The 15,826-nt window shown below is 37.4% G+C and overlaps 1 protein-coding gene across 4 annotated transcripts; it reads right to left on the bottom strand.

Moving 5' to 3' along the window:
- Positions 1-1,084: 1,084 nt before the first annotated feature.
- On the bottom strand, positions 1,085-15,290 carry LOC137955878 (tRNA threonylcarbamoyladenosine dehydratase). 4 transcript variants are annotated; one of them, XM_068803072.1, is made up of 12 exons: positions 15,133-15,290; positions 14,691-14,961; positions 9,846-9,916; positions 7,712-7,790; positions 7,277-7,424; positions 6,293-6,505; positions 5,915-6,049; positions 5,005-5,139; positions 4,572-4,787; positions 3,332-3,456; positions 1,857-1,914; positions 1,085-1,433 (listed from the first exon to the last, which is right to left on the bottom strand). In XM_068803072.1, exons 2-12 carry the CDS (start codon positions 14,780-14,782, stop codon positions 1,323-1,325), a joined length of 1,383 nt encoding a protein of 460 aa, XP_068659173.1. In that variant the 5' UTR covers positions 14,783-14,961; positions 15,133-15,290; the 3' UTR covers positions 1,085-1,322. The 4 variants fall into 4 exon arrangements, with proteins under 4 accessions (XP_068659173.1, XP_068659175.1, XP_068659174.1 ...); XM_068803074.1 differs by having other exon boundaries at positions 7,712-7,784; XM_068803073.1 differs by having other exon boundaries at positions 14,691-14,866.
- Positions 15,291-15,826: the final 536 nt, after the last annotated feature.

The following is a 15,826-nucleotide window of genomic DNA, read 5'->3' as shown; positions in this document are numbered from 1 at the left end:
TAATCACTACTCTTTCCGCGCTTTATTTAATTTAAGCTGCATACGAAACGCTGACATTGACGGCGTCACCGACTTAGGTGCCTCGAGCCATCCGTGGCTCTCTAAATTCCAATAGGCCCCAGACCCCATCTAGTGAAGCTCGTGTAACACATTTATTTGTCCATGATAGGCTAACAACCATTAATAGGATTAATAGGATTGATAAATGTTTCAATTGTGCACCCTATCACTCCATACATCAAACACATGTCTGATATTATTCCATTTCCCTTGTTTACCTTTAACCATGTCTTATCGAATTCTTAGTTAATTAAGCTCTGTGAAATAATGAATCTTCAGATGAAGCGATAATCTACGTTTGACGTGGGTGGATTGAATTATTAGAAAATCGAATGAGGCTGGAAAATAAAGGGGCATGTCTGGTTCGCGTTAGGTTCCTAGTCTCCAGCACGTGATTCACGAGCACGGTGCGGCGTCAGATGGCACACAGGTGGTTGGCCCCACGTCGGTGTTGCACGCCGTTTCAAGGGACTGGAAAATTTTCAACTTCTAAATAAAGAAAGATCGATCTTCACGACGGCCGCTTTTTTTCTTTGTAAACTTTTAACCTCCAAAAATATGCCTGGATAAGGCAGGGCTCACTGGGATCCTTCTTTTTAAATCATAAGATTGAGTTCTTGCTTTGCATTTAGACTACATTTCAGAGATTTTGACACAGAAATAATAGATGACGAACAGGGAGTTCAGTCCATGAGGATAAGAAATTGTTCAAGCCATGCATTTTCTCTATTTGATTGCTGTATCTATTAACTAGGTTGGCTACACGCCTGATCTTACTTCATAAAATGGAGGGTTTAGCCAAACAGGCTTTTCAATCGAATTGGTGTGGTGCCAGTCAACTGGAATTATGAACTGAGAAGACATTTTATTCCGTTTTGACCCAGTACACCGCCCACGGCATTCGACTTCTTAAACTAGACCACCTTCTCTTCTTATCAGTACTAAAAACTTCTCTCCATCCCTAAAGAATCAAGATAAGTTCCATTATGATGAGGTCTTTTAGTCTGAAACTGGGTATTGACCAACAGAAAATCAATCTAATATAAAGAGTTGCTATTCGCATCCGCCAACAGGGGACAATAATCTGCTGGCTCCGCTCTGTTGGCTCGTGCAGTTACAAATTCTTACATTTTTCAATGTAGTGCTGATCTTAAATTTTGGGATTATTTAAGGAGTTATCATAGAATTCAAAAAGCATCTTTGCATGACCCCAAACTCTAAACCAAAGTCATAAAACAGGTTAGAGAGAGTTGCATACTAACTTATAGACCAAAGTCAAGCTCAGCTCGTTTCAGCACACTTTTCACCCGAGCATAAAGTTTGGGTTCCTTTTCCCTTATGGCATCAGGTGTTGTCAATTCATGCTCTTCTGCCTGAATAAATAAAAGACACCTCTTCTCAGACACAGCAAATAAAATTAAGGTACAACCACAACTACTGTCATCCCTAAAAAAATTCGAGATGGGGATGCTCTTTTCTGAGGGAGAACTAGAAAGCTCAACAACTAATCAGCATTTTAACAAAATTGGAAGTATTTGCAACTAGGAGACGATTTTCTAACCATCAACTCTTAGATAATTTTACATGACAAAAATTTCCTTCATGCTTGCCAAAAAAATTCTGAAGCCTGAGTGATGCTTGAATAAACAAATTGTATGCTCCAGCAAAGTCCAACTGAATCACATTCTACCGTGATTGCACTTTCAAATATGAATAGATTTAAGATGTTTTTCTAAGTGTTAAATTCTAAGAGATAAATCCAATGATTGGACAATAAAATAAAAATAAAATAATACCTCTTTGAATGTGAGTAGAATCAAATTTGACACAGAGGCAGGTTTTGCCTGATCCCACCTGCATACAAATGGAGCAAAGTTCTAGTAGAAAACAGCAGCTGAATTATGTTTAGAGAAAACCAGAATTCAAGTGGGCAACAAGCAAACATCTAATGGAAAGGCAGAATGCTATGCTCTCTCATACCTGTGCCTGAGAGGAATAATAAAGTAGAACATACTGATGGATAAAAGAGTTACTTTTTCCTTCACAAAGATAGTTTAAGCAACTACAGCAACTGGTTCTTGTAATCTCATTCCCAAGCAAGCATCATAGGCACATGTATAACCCAAAAATGTTTTAAATTCAATTAATAAGTGTTGATCACCAACCAAGAAGGGCACCATTTCTTATTGGCTTCATAGACAAAGAAATGTAGTATGATCAAAATGTGAAACTGGGAGCAGTTAGCGTCATATCACATAAAGTAGCAGTACTTCTTTAATGAAAATGATGAATAGCATTCATTTGACTCAAAAAATATATCGAAAAATACTCTATCATGATTTTTGAACGAAAATGAGAGTGCAGACAGGGCCTCGGGAGCTTTTGAATCTCCCTCAGGAGCCTTCGGGTTTCTCCTTTTAAAATCTCTTTCTCATTAGAAAAATAAAAAAAATGTGCAAATTTTACTGTGAGGGCCAAAATAACACAAGGCAGAGGGCATAAAACAGAAAAAAGAAAAGAAAAAGCAAACAGTACGTTAGAGGGGAGGACATCCCCCACTGCAAGGTGCAGCCTGGAGACCTATTCCCAGCCAGAGAGTCAGTAAGGAAGTTTGCTGAGCAAAGTAGTGTGAGAGCATTCAACATGAAGGCTTCTCAGTAGGTTCATTATCTCATAATAAAAAAATGCAAAAGATGCCCAAGAGAAGTTCTCTCAGAATAGGCCCATCCAATTAACTACTTACAAGTCCCCAAAACAACAGAGGTGCAGCGGGTGGGGGGCATCTGAATAACAGAAAGCCATGCAGTAGAACTTTGAGGCAACTTTAGTCATGCCTAGTGCAACCGAAGGTGGCAATTTGAGTCCTAGAAGACCCCACCACCTCCAGCGGGATCCAGTTTTTTTTTTTTTTTTTTTCTTTTAATAACTAAGCAGACTCAGTGTTGCACAATGAAAGTCTATTAACGTTAAACTTGATGCACCCCTCAGGAAGGGGGGACCACAACAGTTATTACTCTGGAGAAAAGAGAACACAGAACTCCAATTGTGCAGATAGCAGCAGTTTGGCACTCCACCAATTATTAAAAGGACACTAAAATCAACAAATATCCATGTCATAGGACAGGAAACTCAAGCAAAATTAAATGTGGTGAAAGAAGCTTAAGCACACATAATGAAGATCTCACCTTAAGGCTTCAAATGGAAAACAAAATCTAGTATGATCACAATATTTGCATGAAAAGACTTTCAAAATTCAAAGAAATATATATACCTAACAAGCATTAGATTGTTCACCGATCGCCAAGTTCCCCGCCCTCCACTTATCCCTGATGGGTCCCTTGCACTTCTCCCATGCCACAGTTCTTTAACTACATACATCACTTCTTCAACATCTACCTTAAGAGTGTGGTTCAACAAAATTGGTAACATTATAATCAAACTATAAGATAAACAAATTAGAGACATGATCTTCACAGTATGAACTTCTGATAACTATCACATATCAGGTAAATACGTATCAGTAAGTAGGGTCCAGTATGGATGTATTGTCAGATGCAGCCAACACAATGAATCTTTAGGGTACATGATACCCTTAGAGCAAACCAAGCTTCCAAGTTCTAGATAAACATTATGCTACCCAAAAGGCCCAAATATTTGCATACAGCAACCTTCTGAGATAAGGACAATATGAAATATGCACCAGTATCCAAGACCTAGCACTTTTAAAGTATTACCTGTGTGAGAATCTTGTTGCTTGAAAAGGTTAAAAATCAAACGACCATCCAAAGACAGGTACAGTTGACTATTTCAGGTGTTTAACGAGGCTTCCTTTAAAGACAGTGAAAATGAAAGATAAATGAAAAAAAAAAAAAAAAAGAGGAAAAAGCAAGCCCCCAGAAGGGTGTTTAATGAGACTGACGGTGACATAAATATGTTATCAAAAGGAGACTAACCGAGTTAGTCTAGAATTATATCGGAGGAAGAAACCAACACTAATTGGGTGACATAATCCCTAAAAATAGTTTAAGCTACATGTAGATAGTCCCAATAACAGTAATCCAGGCTTTATATGGAGTTGGTGGCATCAGATATAGGAAAGACAGCAGTATTGGAGTTCTATCACTGTTAAGGATCTACTTAAAAAACAGGTTGCAAATGATTAAGCAAAGGTCAAATGGATCCAGCTGCTGACTATGGGGATTGGGGTCTCACCACTCTTACAATAAAAAGAACTTCTGTTCTTGGAAAAGATTAAATGGAAATATTTCCCTCATTGCCTGTGGAAGGAGAAATGCACTCCCTAAGCATTCAACTAACTAAGATGAGCAGTTGACAACCAGCTAACTTTGCAATTATTAATGAAATTTATACTCGTGTTCATCATCTTTCTACCTATTCAAAGACTTAGTAGTGGTCCATCTAAGTCACAACCTCTTCTGGACAACTTCAATACTTCGAAACCTTAATGCAAATAAAGCAAAGACCACGAAGCATGTGGCAATGGAAGGTACCTGAACTTGCATAACAGAGCCATATAATAGTTCTTCATGCTCAATAAGGCGATGATGAAGAATACGATAATGATCAAGATCCAAATTGACCACAGGTTCAGTTTGAACACATAATCCTGCAAGCTGGGTCACCACATAGGAGGCCATCACTTGTCCAAATATGGCAGGGATCGTTCCTAACACTGGAATTATACGGACCCTGAAGCCAGGTACTACCTGTTCAACAAAATTTCAAATATTAATGTTCTTATTCCAAATAGTTGCAATATGATGAGGAAAAGGAAAGGACAGCATGCAATTTCTCATCGAGATTTATTTTCCAATCATCACTGTTGTTGCAATAAAGTGGTGAATAAGGAGGACAACTAATAAGCTCTCAAAAAAGGACAAATAATACTACATAATCGTCGAGAAAGAATTTGATTATCCTAACCTGATAATCTGAGGGATTTTCTTCTGTGCCATTGGGCCCTTTAAAAGGAAGCAGCTTTGCCTTGGGTTTCTCCAGAGAAAAGACTACTGGTATCCCACCTTCAATATTGTAGTCTTTTTTCAAACGATATCTGACCTGAGAAAGACAGGATGTATAACTACTTAGAAATTATCACCATAACAGGATCCAACAAAAAAGAAGCCTCATGTTTCAATTGCTAATTTCTATTTAGATCAGCAATAACAAATTTTCAATCACCTCTCAGGCACAAAGTATACTCAGAATCAATGAGATGACATGATCATAAAAAGTTTCTGCAGCATCTTCTTTCACTTCTAACTATTATTCACATTGCCACGTGAGGCACACACTGCTCATATTTTATGTTGGTCCTTTCCATCAGCTAAATAGTTCATATCATCAGTTAAAAGGTTCATTGGCCACCTTTTAATATAATCTTTGATTCATGGAAAATTTTCCACTATCAAGCTAGCAATGGAATTCAATTTTGCAGATTGCTTGAGTGAATTACATTGACAAGATTACAAGAACAAAAAACAACAATCTAGGAAAATAAAGCAGTATAAAAACTGAATGGAAGATGTCATTAACGAACAAGCCTCTTTGCATAGGTGGAATAAACATTAAGGAAGAATTGCCAAAATAAAAATTACATTTGAGTTACTGGAGGTAAGAACTTCAGAAACAAATGGAAATGATTTACATGAAAAGCAAAAATTCACAACCTTAACCAAAATCTATAAATAAAAGCAAATTATTCACCTTAAACTAGAATCACTGCAGAGTAATGAAATATTGACATATCATAAGAACTGTTGTCCCAAAGCCATTCTCTAAACCAACAAAAATACACAAGAGTTACTAACAGTCTTCCCAATGTAAGACTTACAGCTCGAGAGAGAGGGTCATTCATTGATTCTCTCAAATCAGCAACTCGGATCCGGGTTGGATCTGCTCTTGCTCCTGCACCTGTGGCAGAAAGTACCTTCAAACCCCTATGTACACATGCAGCAAGGAGTGCCACCTGCTTGTAGTAAACCATCAAGAATCAGTTTTTGTCATTGAAAAATGTAGTGAAAAATACTGCACTTTGCACCCATGACAAAGTAGTCTTAAAAAGATTTTCAAGTACTAAGCCAAACATACATCATGCAAGTAGAGACTCAGTCAATGACAAATCACTTTGACCTGGGAGCCAATTAACCACCCCCAGATATTGCAAAACAAGAAAACTATCCTTGAATAAACTTCAAAAAGTATGAATCACCTTTGTATCTATATTATCAATGCAATCCAACACAAAATCAGGCTGACCATCAAGTACTTCATCTTCAGTTGATGCATCATATAACATGACTTTTGCTTCTATTTGACACTCTGGGAAGATTGATGAAAAATGCTTCTGAAGGCATATGGCTTTTGGGATCCCCACATCCTCTCGAGTGGCCACAGCATGTCGATTAAGTGACGAAACTGAAACCTTTTAACATAATACAATGAGTCAGTTGTTTACAAAGACTGAAAGTTAAGAGAAAAAGAAGTATACAAGAACAAAATCATCCTATTACAGAAGAAAGCAGTGACTCTGGGAATTCCCTAGCCACCCAATATCTGATTAGACTATTTTGTATAATATGATACAAATTTGTTTAGCTGTACTGTATAATTGTCGAGTTTTAATGAATAGCGGCATAAGTTGTAATTAGGAGGATAGGTTAAGTCTTTAGTAACAGTATTTTAGTCTGATGACTTAACTCAAACAGGCTGTAAGAGAGTCATTTGGGGCATTTCTGTAACTAGGATAACTTAATGCATATTAGGGGAAGAGGAGTTGACTAAGTGATCTAATTTCTTCTCTCCTCCTCTTCAACATCAACCTGCTGTCTCTCTTTTCTTCTTCTTCTCTTCTTTTCTTCTGTCAGTTTCTACCTGATTTTCTGATTCTACATAAATTATTGGTCCTACTGATGATAATTTTTATGAATTGAATACTCTGCAAATCAGAATGAATGGTTATTGAGACTCCCAAAACCGATTATGTAATTGATTCAGAACTCCAACACCTATTAGCCACTGTCCATAACATTTCATATGAATGCAATAAAGCATCAATACTGATCATATAGACTCTTTCTTTTTTCATTTTGAATTTTTTTTATCATATATACCGATGAAAATTTATAAACATAAGTATCATCAACTTGGAAATGAGATCTTTTTCAGGGGGAGGGAAAAGATACAACAAAATTACCTGATCAAAATCCACAAGCCGAAGCTGACCAATTCCAGATCTTAAAAGCATTGAAGCAGCATGACTCCCAACTCCTCCAACACCAATGACTACAACAAAGGATTCAGTCACTTTCTTCTGGGACTCCAATCCAAAGAATTGTATGTTCCTAAGGATGACAAAAGAAACCATGAAATACTCATGAAATATTTTTAATTAGGGACGTATTTATTTTTTGAACTTAAATGTAAAGCCGGGTAGTACATCAACTAATAAAAACAGATATTATTCTTTTCTGAATATGACAAAGATTTTACTAAAGAATTTGAAGATATCAAGATTATGGAAAGATGGTGATGAAAAATGAGAAAATAAAACAAAACAAGCTTAACGAGCAGATAAATGGATAGGGATACAAAGAACCATCTCAAAATAATTACTAAAATGAGAATATACCTTGTAAGTTGTTCAGAAACTATTTCATCTTCCAAAAGATCATTTCTTATTGTTTCTCCTCCAGGTAAGCACTCTGTTCCTTCAATAAAGTGAGATCAAAAGTATAAGAATTTCTGTTCAATGAGGTGCTGTAACTAAACTCTGCCACCCAAAAAAATAAAAAACAAAAAAACAAAAGAGAGGAAATAATGTTAGGGAAACAGCTTTTTTTATTATTATTATTAATTTTGAAAGAGGGCACATTTCATTAAAAGCCCCAAAGGCAAAATAGCCACAGCAAAGCAGACGAAAGAAGGGGGGGGGGTGGCGGCGCGTAGTTGGTCAGATCCCTGACAATGAAAGATTTGTAGGAAACCCCCTCTTTAGCTATAGGAGTAAGCTAAGGAATTACCTGTCTTAAAACATGAGACAGTGATTGATGACATTATCAGCAAGGTCCATAATTTCATTTTTTTTAAAATGATGCAACCTCAATGGGGTACATTTCTGGCCGCTGCACCAATTGATGACAAACAGAGAATCGCTCTCAACTACAAGCTGACCGTGGAGTCTGTCTATGAAGATCCTCAGGTCACGAAGAAGAGTGGAGAGTTCAGCAAAGGTTGAGTCAGATATTCACCAAGGAAGGAAAGAAGGATTTCACCACAGGAGGAACGAGGCACCCCTCCAAACCAGCTGGGACCTGGGTTGCCAAGCGAGCTCCCATCAAAGTTAAGCTTTAGTTTACCGAAGGAGTCCATTGCTGAAGGGACACTTCTTGGGAGAAGATATTTGTGCAATAACCTCCCAATTCTGGTGAATGTAACCACCCTCTTAACTGATGGAATTCCTTGAGAGAGCAGATCCAAGAGATGATGTTGGAAAGATGTGATGAGACAGAATCGATGGCTGCAAGGAATGGCCTTGGAAGACTCTTTGGTTGCACTCCAGCCATATCATCTAGGGAAAAAGGCAAAAACAACATTGATTATGGTCCTTCAAAGCTTCGGGAGGGGAATTCCAAGCAATTGATGAAGCAGATCAGAGAAGGAAGCTAGAAAGTACAAATTAATGCCAAACGGATTAAAGAACAAGTTCTGGACCTCCCTGGATGCCAAGCAATGAAGCAGCAAATGCATCATGGACACCACAGAATTTGTAGGTAGCATTGGCAATGGCAAACCATCTTCTATGAAGGTTGCCACAAGTTAGAATATTTCCCTTCAAAGCACTCCATATCAAAACTTTGGCTTCGGGGAGGGGCACAAAGTTTCCATTTGTTAAGGAATAATCCCACATAAATTAGTGAGTACAAAGATCTTGAGTTTATTAGTCGGGAAAGAGGCATCCTAAGTTGGCTAGTCATTTTGGGACAGGTCTTGGACCCAACTTCACATGGTATTAGAGTAGGTACTCATATGTGGGCCTACACCTAAATTATCCACTTGTAGAGCCACAAAGGAAGGCCTACACCTAAATTATCCACTTGTGGAGCTACAAAAGAGGGCCTACACCTAAATTATCCACTTGTAAAGTCACAAAAGAGGACCTACACCTAAAACATCCACTTGTAGAGCCACAAAAGAGGGCCTACACCTAAATTATCCACTTGTAGAGCCACAAAAGAGGACCTACATGTGGGGGGGAGTGTTAAGGAATAGTCCCACATGGATTAGTGAGTACAAAGATCTTGAGTTTATTAGTTAGGAAAGATGCAACCTAAGTTGGAGTATTTGTCGATTCAAATAAATAATTCAAAGAAACAAAAAAATTTATTGACCAAATAGTAGTCTACAGTTAAAGAAAGAGTTTCTTGCATTAGATGAAGAAGTACTTCTTAGAAGCCAGATAGTGGTGACAGGTATAACAGGAATATAAATTTGCCCTAAAGTTTGGAAATATTGTGTAAGGTACTTATATAAAAAATTTTAGTTATGAAAGCAAAGCCCTGGGGAACAAAATTGATATCCTACATGTTCATTGTGAAAGTAGAAGTGCTACTAATGAGGAGAATATCCCATGGCAACTACCCCAAGAAGTTAATGAAAATGATATGAAATTAAAGAACACATGTTAAACTTATACGTAAAACTAGAAGGACACTCTGTAGAAAATATTTTGCTCATTAAACAAGACTAGTATGAGAATGGCTTACTGCTTAAACAACTTTCAGAACAGATCCCAGGAGCTCCATTTCTTTTGTCAGTGCCTTGACGTCCCGCATGCCTGAAAAGAACCATAAAGAACATAAAACTGATTATTGAATTAAAACCATAAAGAACATAATGCTCTCAATTTTGAAGATAGAAACCGACAAAGCTGATCAAATTGCATTGTCTCCATCTGAAAATAATTAGACAATTTTTAAAGGTTTGATCCCTGCTTATTAGCCCATGACTTCAATCCAGTAACAGACAATCAGATTTGAGACATAAAGCTCTCTCTCACATTTAGACCCATAAGGACAAACAGAAAATCAGAGAACACATAAATGAGACAAAGATCAGAAACAGAGACTGGACTTGCGCTAACTCTAGTGCTGTGATAAATTGGACATATTCCAATGCAAAGTCATTAGCTAGGGGGGGTTAGTCAACTTGAAGGACGAGATGATCTTCAACCGCATAACGCCCTTCAACACTAGAAGTCGTTAGTGGAGCACAGATGAAGCTTCATCTCGATGCAGGGGATGAAAGGGTCCTTCATCTCCACGGTTTAATTTCGATCATCTGGAAGAAGGCCTTGTTTGATCTTCTTTGAATTGAAGGACGGGCGACGCTCGCTTTTTCCACTCTCTCTCTTTGCAAACCCCCCCCCACCCCCCCCCCCCTCGCTTGTCGTCATTTCTCATTTTTTCTTCCTCTCTCGTCTCCCTGTGCCCCCGATGTCGCTGCTGCTTCTCTTCTCTCGATTTCTCATCTCCGGCCTCCGTCTTTGCTCCCTCTCTTCTTCGGCCTCCGTTTCTCGGACTCGCCCTCTCTCTCGCACCCCCTCTCTCGTCTCCGTGCCTCCCTCTCTTCTCTCGAACTCGCTCTCTATTTTCTCTCTCTCTTGTCCCTCTCGACCCCCCTTTCTTCTCTCTCTTCTCCCTTTCAGCCTCCCACTCCCTTCTCTCTATGGCTATTCTCCTTTCCCCCAAAATACCTTCCGATTTTTTACTGATTAGGGTTTAGGGCCATGCGCAAGAAAATTTACTCAAAGCCCCAGACAAATATTATAGGTTTCTGGGTTTTGTTTGTTCAAAATGACATTGTTGTTGGAGAAGGCCTATGATTGAAGACATATTTACCGGTTTGTTTCTGAAATTATTGTGAATTATCATGGGAAATTACCTGTTGAGAGATTTTGGCATTTGGGTGAAGTTTTGGAATAATATCTTAGATTGATTCTTTTTGGAACCATTAGCCTGAGAAGCATTCTCTGCTGGAGAATAGAATTTCTCTGTTCTGGAACTTAAGATTAAATTTTGGCATTCAGGTGAAATTATTGTGTAATTATCATGGGAAATTGCCTGTGGAGCGAGATTTTGGCACTCAGTAAAGTTTTGGATTAATGTCTTGGATTGATTCTTTTTTAACCATTAACCTGAGAAGTATTTTCTGCTGGAGAATGGAATTTCTCTGTTCTGGAGTTGAAGATAAAGTTTTGTTTACATGGCTAAGCTTCAGCATTATCACAAGATTAGATCTGATATGAGATAAAAAGGCAAAGAAAAGCACAAATGAGTTTCTTTTGGTTGCTACGCCACATATTTTCTTAAGAGCCAAAAGATTGAGGGAAGAAAAGGCTTAGCAGGATTTGATGGGTCGAAGTAGTGCTTTTAAGAGGTAATAATTGGAATGGCTAAGGTTATGGGTAGAGGTCATCCTTTGATCCATCATTTTACTCCATTTTTTTACCTATTTTTCCCAATCACTTGGGAGTAGTAAATGAGATTATATGCAAAATGGGTGGATAGGTGAATAAATGGGTTATGTAAATTGTAGAAAGCATAAACTAACATAATCTAAGGCATCCTTAAGCATAAGCAGGTATTGGGTAGTTTCTATTTATATTCGGTCTACTTTATAACAGTATGCAAGTGTTAGACAACCTTCCCAGAATCCTTATGTGGATAAGAACTGTTTTTCTATAACCATTTGTAAACACACTGGATAAAACAATAATATGGGGCATAGAGTGAAAGTGCCTGCATTAGGTTCTAGATTTTAGGAGGTCATAGAATTGCACCTGGGATATCAATTGAGGTCTACAAATAGGAAATTGGATGTTGTTGCCTATGTCAGCCTCCTATTGAAGATTAATGGTGGAACTGAGAAAATTAAATTTTGTTCCCTAGTCGTGGTCCTCAAATAAAATATAATTAAAGTATGCATTTGATTAATTAATTACTTTAAATTTTTTCAAAATATATTATTAATTAATACCATGTAAAAAATCTATCTTATGTTATTAATATAATACTTTTTTATTCATTAATCATATTTTTTTTTATTTACTCTATTGTATTAGTGATTTAATAGTGGTAATTAAAATATTGTTAACTCAAGTACTTGGTTTAATTAACTTATTTTTATAATTAATAAAATCAATGGTTTTAAATTTCGAAGATGAAGATGAACTTGTCCACACTAACACCCATTTTGAAGATGAAGATCAAATTTCCAATTTGTTGACTAACGCCACCACCCCCCCCCCCCCCCCCCCCCCCTAATGTTAAGAGGCATATTCCCAACTTATTAGTCTAAGAGTTCGACCCAATGACAAAGTTTATTCAACACATACTTCACTTTTTTTCCCTCCCTTCAGTAGACAGTGAGAAATGAGAGAAAGAAAAGAATAACCATATTATCCTATGCGTGCATTTAATAACAAGAGCAATGTTCAGTGCACATTTACAAAAATAAAGTGTTACTGTTGGTGTTTTTACTTAACAACAAAGTGTAGAAAACACCGATGTCAAACAAAAACTCTGACTCCATTACAAGTTTTTCTTACAATCTGATCTAGATCTTTTTCATGAAGTAATCTTCTGTTCTGCACTAGGAAACCTTTTTTGTTTCCCAAAATGCAACTGCTAAAATTGAAAAGAAAAACGTCTACCCAAATTCTTCCCATAGTCTTCCAAAAAGAAAATATGCAAGCGCTAAAATTCAAACAACCAAGAATACAAATTCCATATTCATTGTGTCGGTCTACCCCATGCAAGTAAGTGATTGAAGGACTGCATTTTTTACTTTAAAAAAATTCAATACTGCACTGAGATTGTTGTTTTCACCATTTTGACCATAAAAAAAACTGTCAATGTCATTTATACTATTTTAAAGAAGAAAATGAGTTTTTTAATTAATTTTTTTGGTGGAAGGAAAGATCCTTGATTCTTTTGACAAACAAAGAATAAACCTCCTTCCTTAGAAAGTAAATACAGATTTTTTACAAGAGAAATAGAAAAACACACAATGACTGCCAATCTGACAAAAGTTCAGGAGAAAATAAGGAAAAAAATACCCTAATAACAAGATAGAGAATTGAAATATTTTTTTTCCTAGTCAAGCCTACAAATAATTAGCCACCTATATCACTAACCTAGTTCTAAAGCTACCCTCAGTATTGGAAAATTCCAATTGAAAAGAAATCTTTAGAAGGAATCGCACACTTGAACCTTTCAAGCCCTTGCTTGCTTCCAAGATTATTGATTACTTACCATATGAAATGCGAACCTTCCTCTAATTCTGCCTTAACTGATTTTTCACAGAAAGTTTCTTTTAGAAAAACTGAAAGTTGAGCTACACTAGCCATTGGTGGACTTGACGTCTACTTGTCAGGCCTAGACTGCTATGATATAGTCACCAAAACTTCAGATAAGTGACCATTCAGCTTCCGGCATTTAAACTAGTAGCATTCTTCACTGTTTTGGTAGTTTCTCCACATTAGTTCAATAAGTTCATCAGCACAGAGGCCATGACAGAATTAAAAAAATAGTTTATGAGTATCTCATCTACATTTCCTGTAACAGAATCATCTCACAATCAAAACTCAGGGAGAGTTTCTCGCTCAATCTATTCTATGACCACTGGTGATAGGAGAAGGGCCGCTTAGTCAGAGATAATTGCTCTTGGTAACAATATTAACACTGGAAATCTTAAACTAATGCCTAAGCCAAGTTTTGAGAAGTTTTTGCACACATTAGCATTTTTCTACTTGTTAGAAAATATAAAACAATTTGACTAAGCAGAAGTTTTGAGCCACTTATACAAAAAAGTTGAATATTAACAAAAATTCAGAATTTGAATTTCATAATCAACAAAAGCAAAGAGCTATTTCAAAATGAAACATAGGCAATTTTTGTTTTCTTATTATCTTTTTTACTGTAATGACCTAATCCGTCCTCTCACTACGACAACAGCAAAGTTGAACTTCCATTCTACATCTTTTTTATTCTAATGACCTAACCCATTTTCTCATAACGACAACACCAACTTTGAACTTCCACTTTACCATAAGCTTTGTCTACATTAAACAACCAAAACCACCTTATTATCCCTCAATGCTAAATACTGTTGTTTACCCACATGAACTTTGAAGAACGACCAAACCAAGAAAACCACATTCCATGCGACTCGGCCACTTCAACATTTCAAAAACTTCAGTGCCAGATACTTTAAAGACGTTTAATGCACTCAACCAACCAAATTAATGGGTTTATACCTCATGCAAGCAATCCAGACTTCAGAGAAAAAGTATAGAAGAATATTGAAAGCCAGAAACAAATGAATAATTTCAAACTAACATTCACACCGGAGTGCAAAGTTATTTTCACATTTCATCGACAAGGATGTATATCTTTCACTCGTATCGATTTACATATCCTCGAGGTAAAGTGAACTGCGTAAAAAGAAATAAATGAAATAAAAAGCTAAAAATTCGTGAAAACGGTGTTTATACGTCTTCGAGGGATAAAAAAATGCGATGAAGATTTAGATTCAGAAACGCAGCGAACCTGGAGAGAAGTCTAAATAGAGCAAAGGTCGCGGCGGAGCCCAACACAGCCCCAGTGCCGATCAGAACGAAACTCTTCACCCTCTCCGACATTCAACCGAGCGACTAGCCTGCTGACGCTTGCCTCTCAGTTATTTGCTAGTTGAAAGATGTAGAGAAGAAGGGAGTTCTAACTTTCTGTCAAAATACCAAAAAAAAAAAAAAAAAAAAAAAACAGAAAAACACTGAAGTCTGAACTCTGAATTGACTAGTGAAAGGAAGCAAACTGGAACCTGCCCCGCCGCATCCCCCCGAGAGAAATCAGAAAAAAGAGAAACATTGAGTTCAAATACAATAAATAAACAAGAAAAAAAGGGAGAGGACGGGGTAGCAATGAAAAGACATGGAGATGTCGAAACAAAAAGGAGAAAACTTGAAAGTATCAACAAAAGAGTAGCGCGTACCTGTTAGCCGGTAAGAAGATGAATAATCGTCTTCGGTTGCCTGCGAGGCGAGGCAGAGGATAAAGAGGCGGAAAAGGTGAAGTCAAACCAGTCGTTCCCGGCCGCAGTGGGGATTCTAGTGAACGAAGGATCCATCTTGGCTTTCAAAAGACATCGAGTAGCTTACGATCGGAACAATCTGAAACCGTTACAATATGTAACGTTAACGTCTGATTTCCGTTACAGGGAGAATATAACGGAGAACTAACCATTTAATAACTGCCGAAACGAGATGCAAGGCTAGCCGATATTTCTAGTGAACATATATCAGCCGTTACGATATGATAAGCTTATTTCGTAACTTTCAAAATATCGGCCTCCCATACTTCTTGTAACAGCGTTGCTGTTGTTACAAAGTCGACGAAACAAGTTCGTAACGGACTTTACGCCACGTAATGGCAGGGTTTCCGTCAAGTCAAAATCGAGCTAACTCACTCAGACTCACCAGCCCAGATTGCTTATTGACCCATTATTGCACCTAAGAGCCATCAGCTTTATAGAACCAGCCCAAATCCCTTGGTCCATCACTCTATTGGGCCCCCAGGTAACTATCTCCTCTGGTCTCCACCTCGTCTCCGAAGAGAAAGCTATGACGCTAACAGAAACCCTCACTTTCTTTTTTCTTCCCACCAGAATCCTGTTTCAGCAAACACTC

Source organism: Aristolochia californica, unplaced genomic scaffold (genome assembly GCF_029961685.1).
Source record: "Aristolochia californica isolate CCGP_79_NKW_82.1479 unplaced genomic scaffold, dmAriCali1.0.hap1 SCAF_2, whole genome shotgun sequence".
Classification (NCBI taxonomy): domain Eukaryota; kingdom Viridiplantae; phylum Streptophyta; class Magnoliopsida; order Piperales; family Aristolochiaceae; genus Aristolochia; species Aristolochia californica.
Note: the sequence above shows the minus strand (reverse complement) of the source record. Positions and strands in the feature narration are given on the sequence as shown.

Excerpts from the sequence above, each read along its gene's own strand:
- LOC137955878 (XM_068803072.1), bottom strand. The coding sequence starts at position 14,782 with ATGTCGGAGAGGGTGAAGAGTTTCGTTCTGATCGGCACTGGGGCTGTG. Across the intron at positions 7,791-9,845 it reads TTCTGAAAGTTGTTTAAGCA|GAACAGAGTGCTTACCTGGA; the intron begins GTAAGCCATTCT and ends ACTTTATTGAAG. Across the intron at positions 1,434-1,856 it reads TTCTACTCACATTCAAAGAG|GCAGAAGAGCATGAATTGAC; the intron begins GTATTATTTTAT and ends TTATTTATTCAG.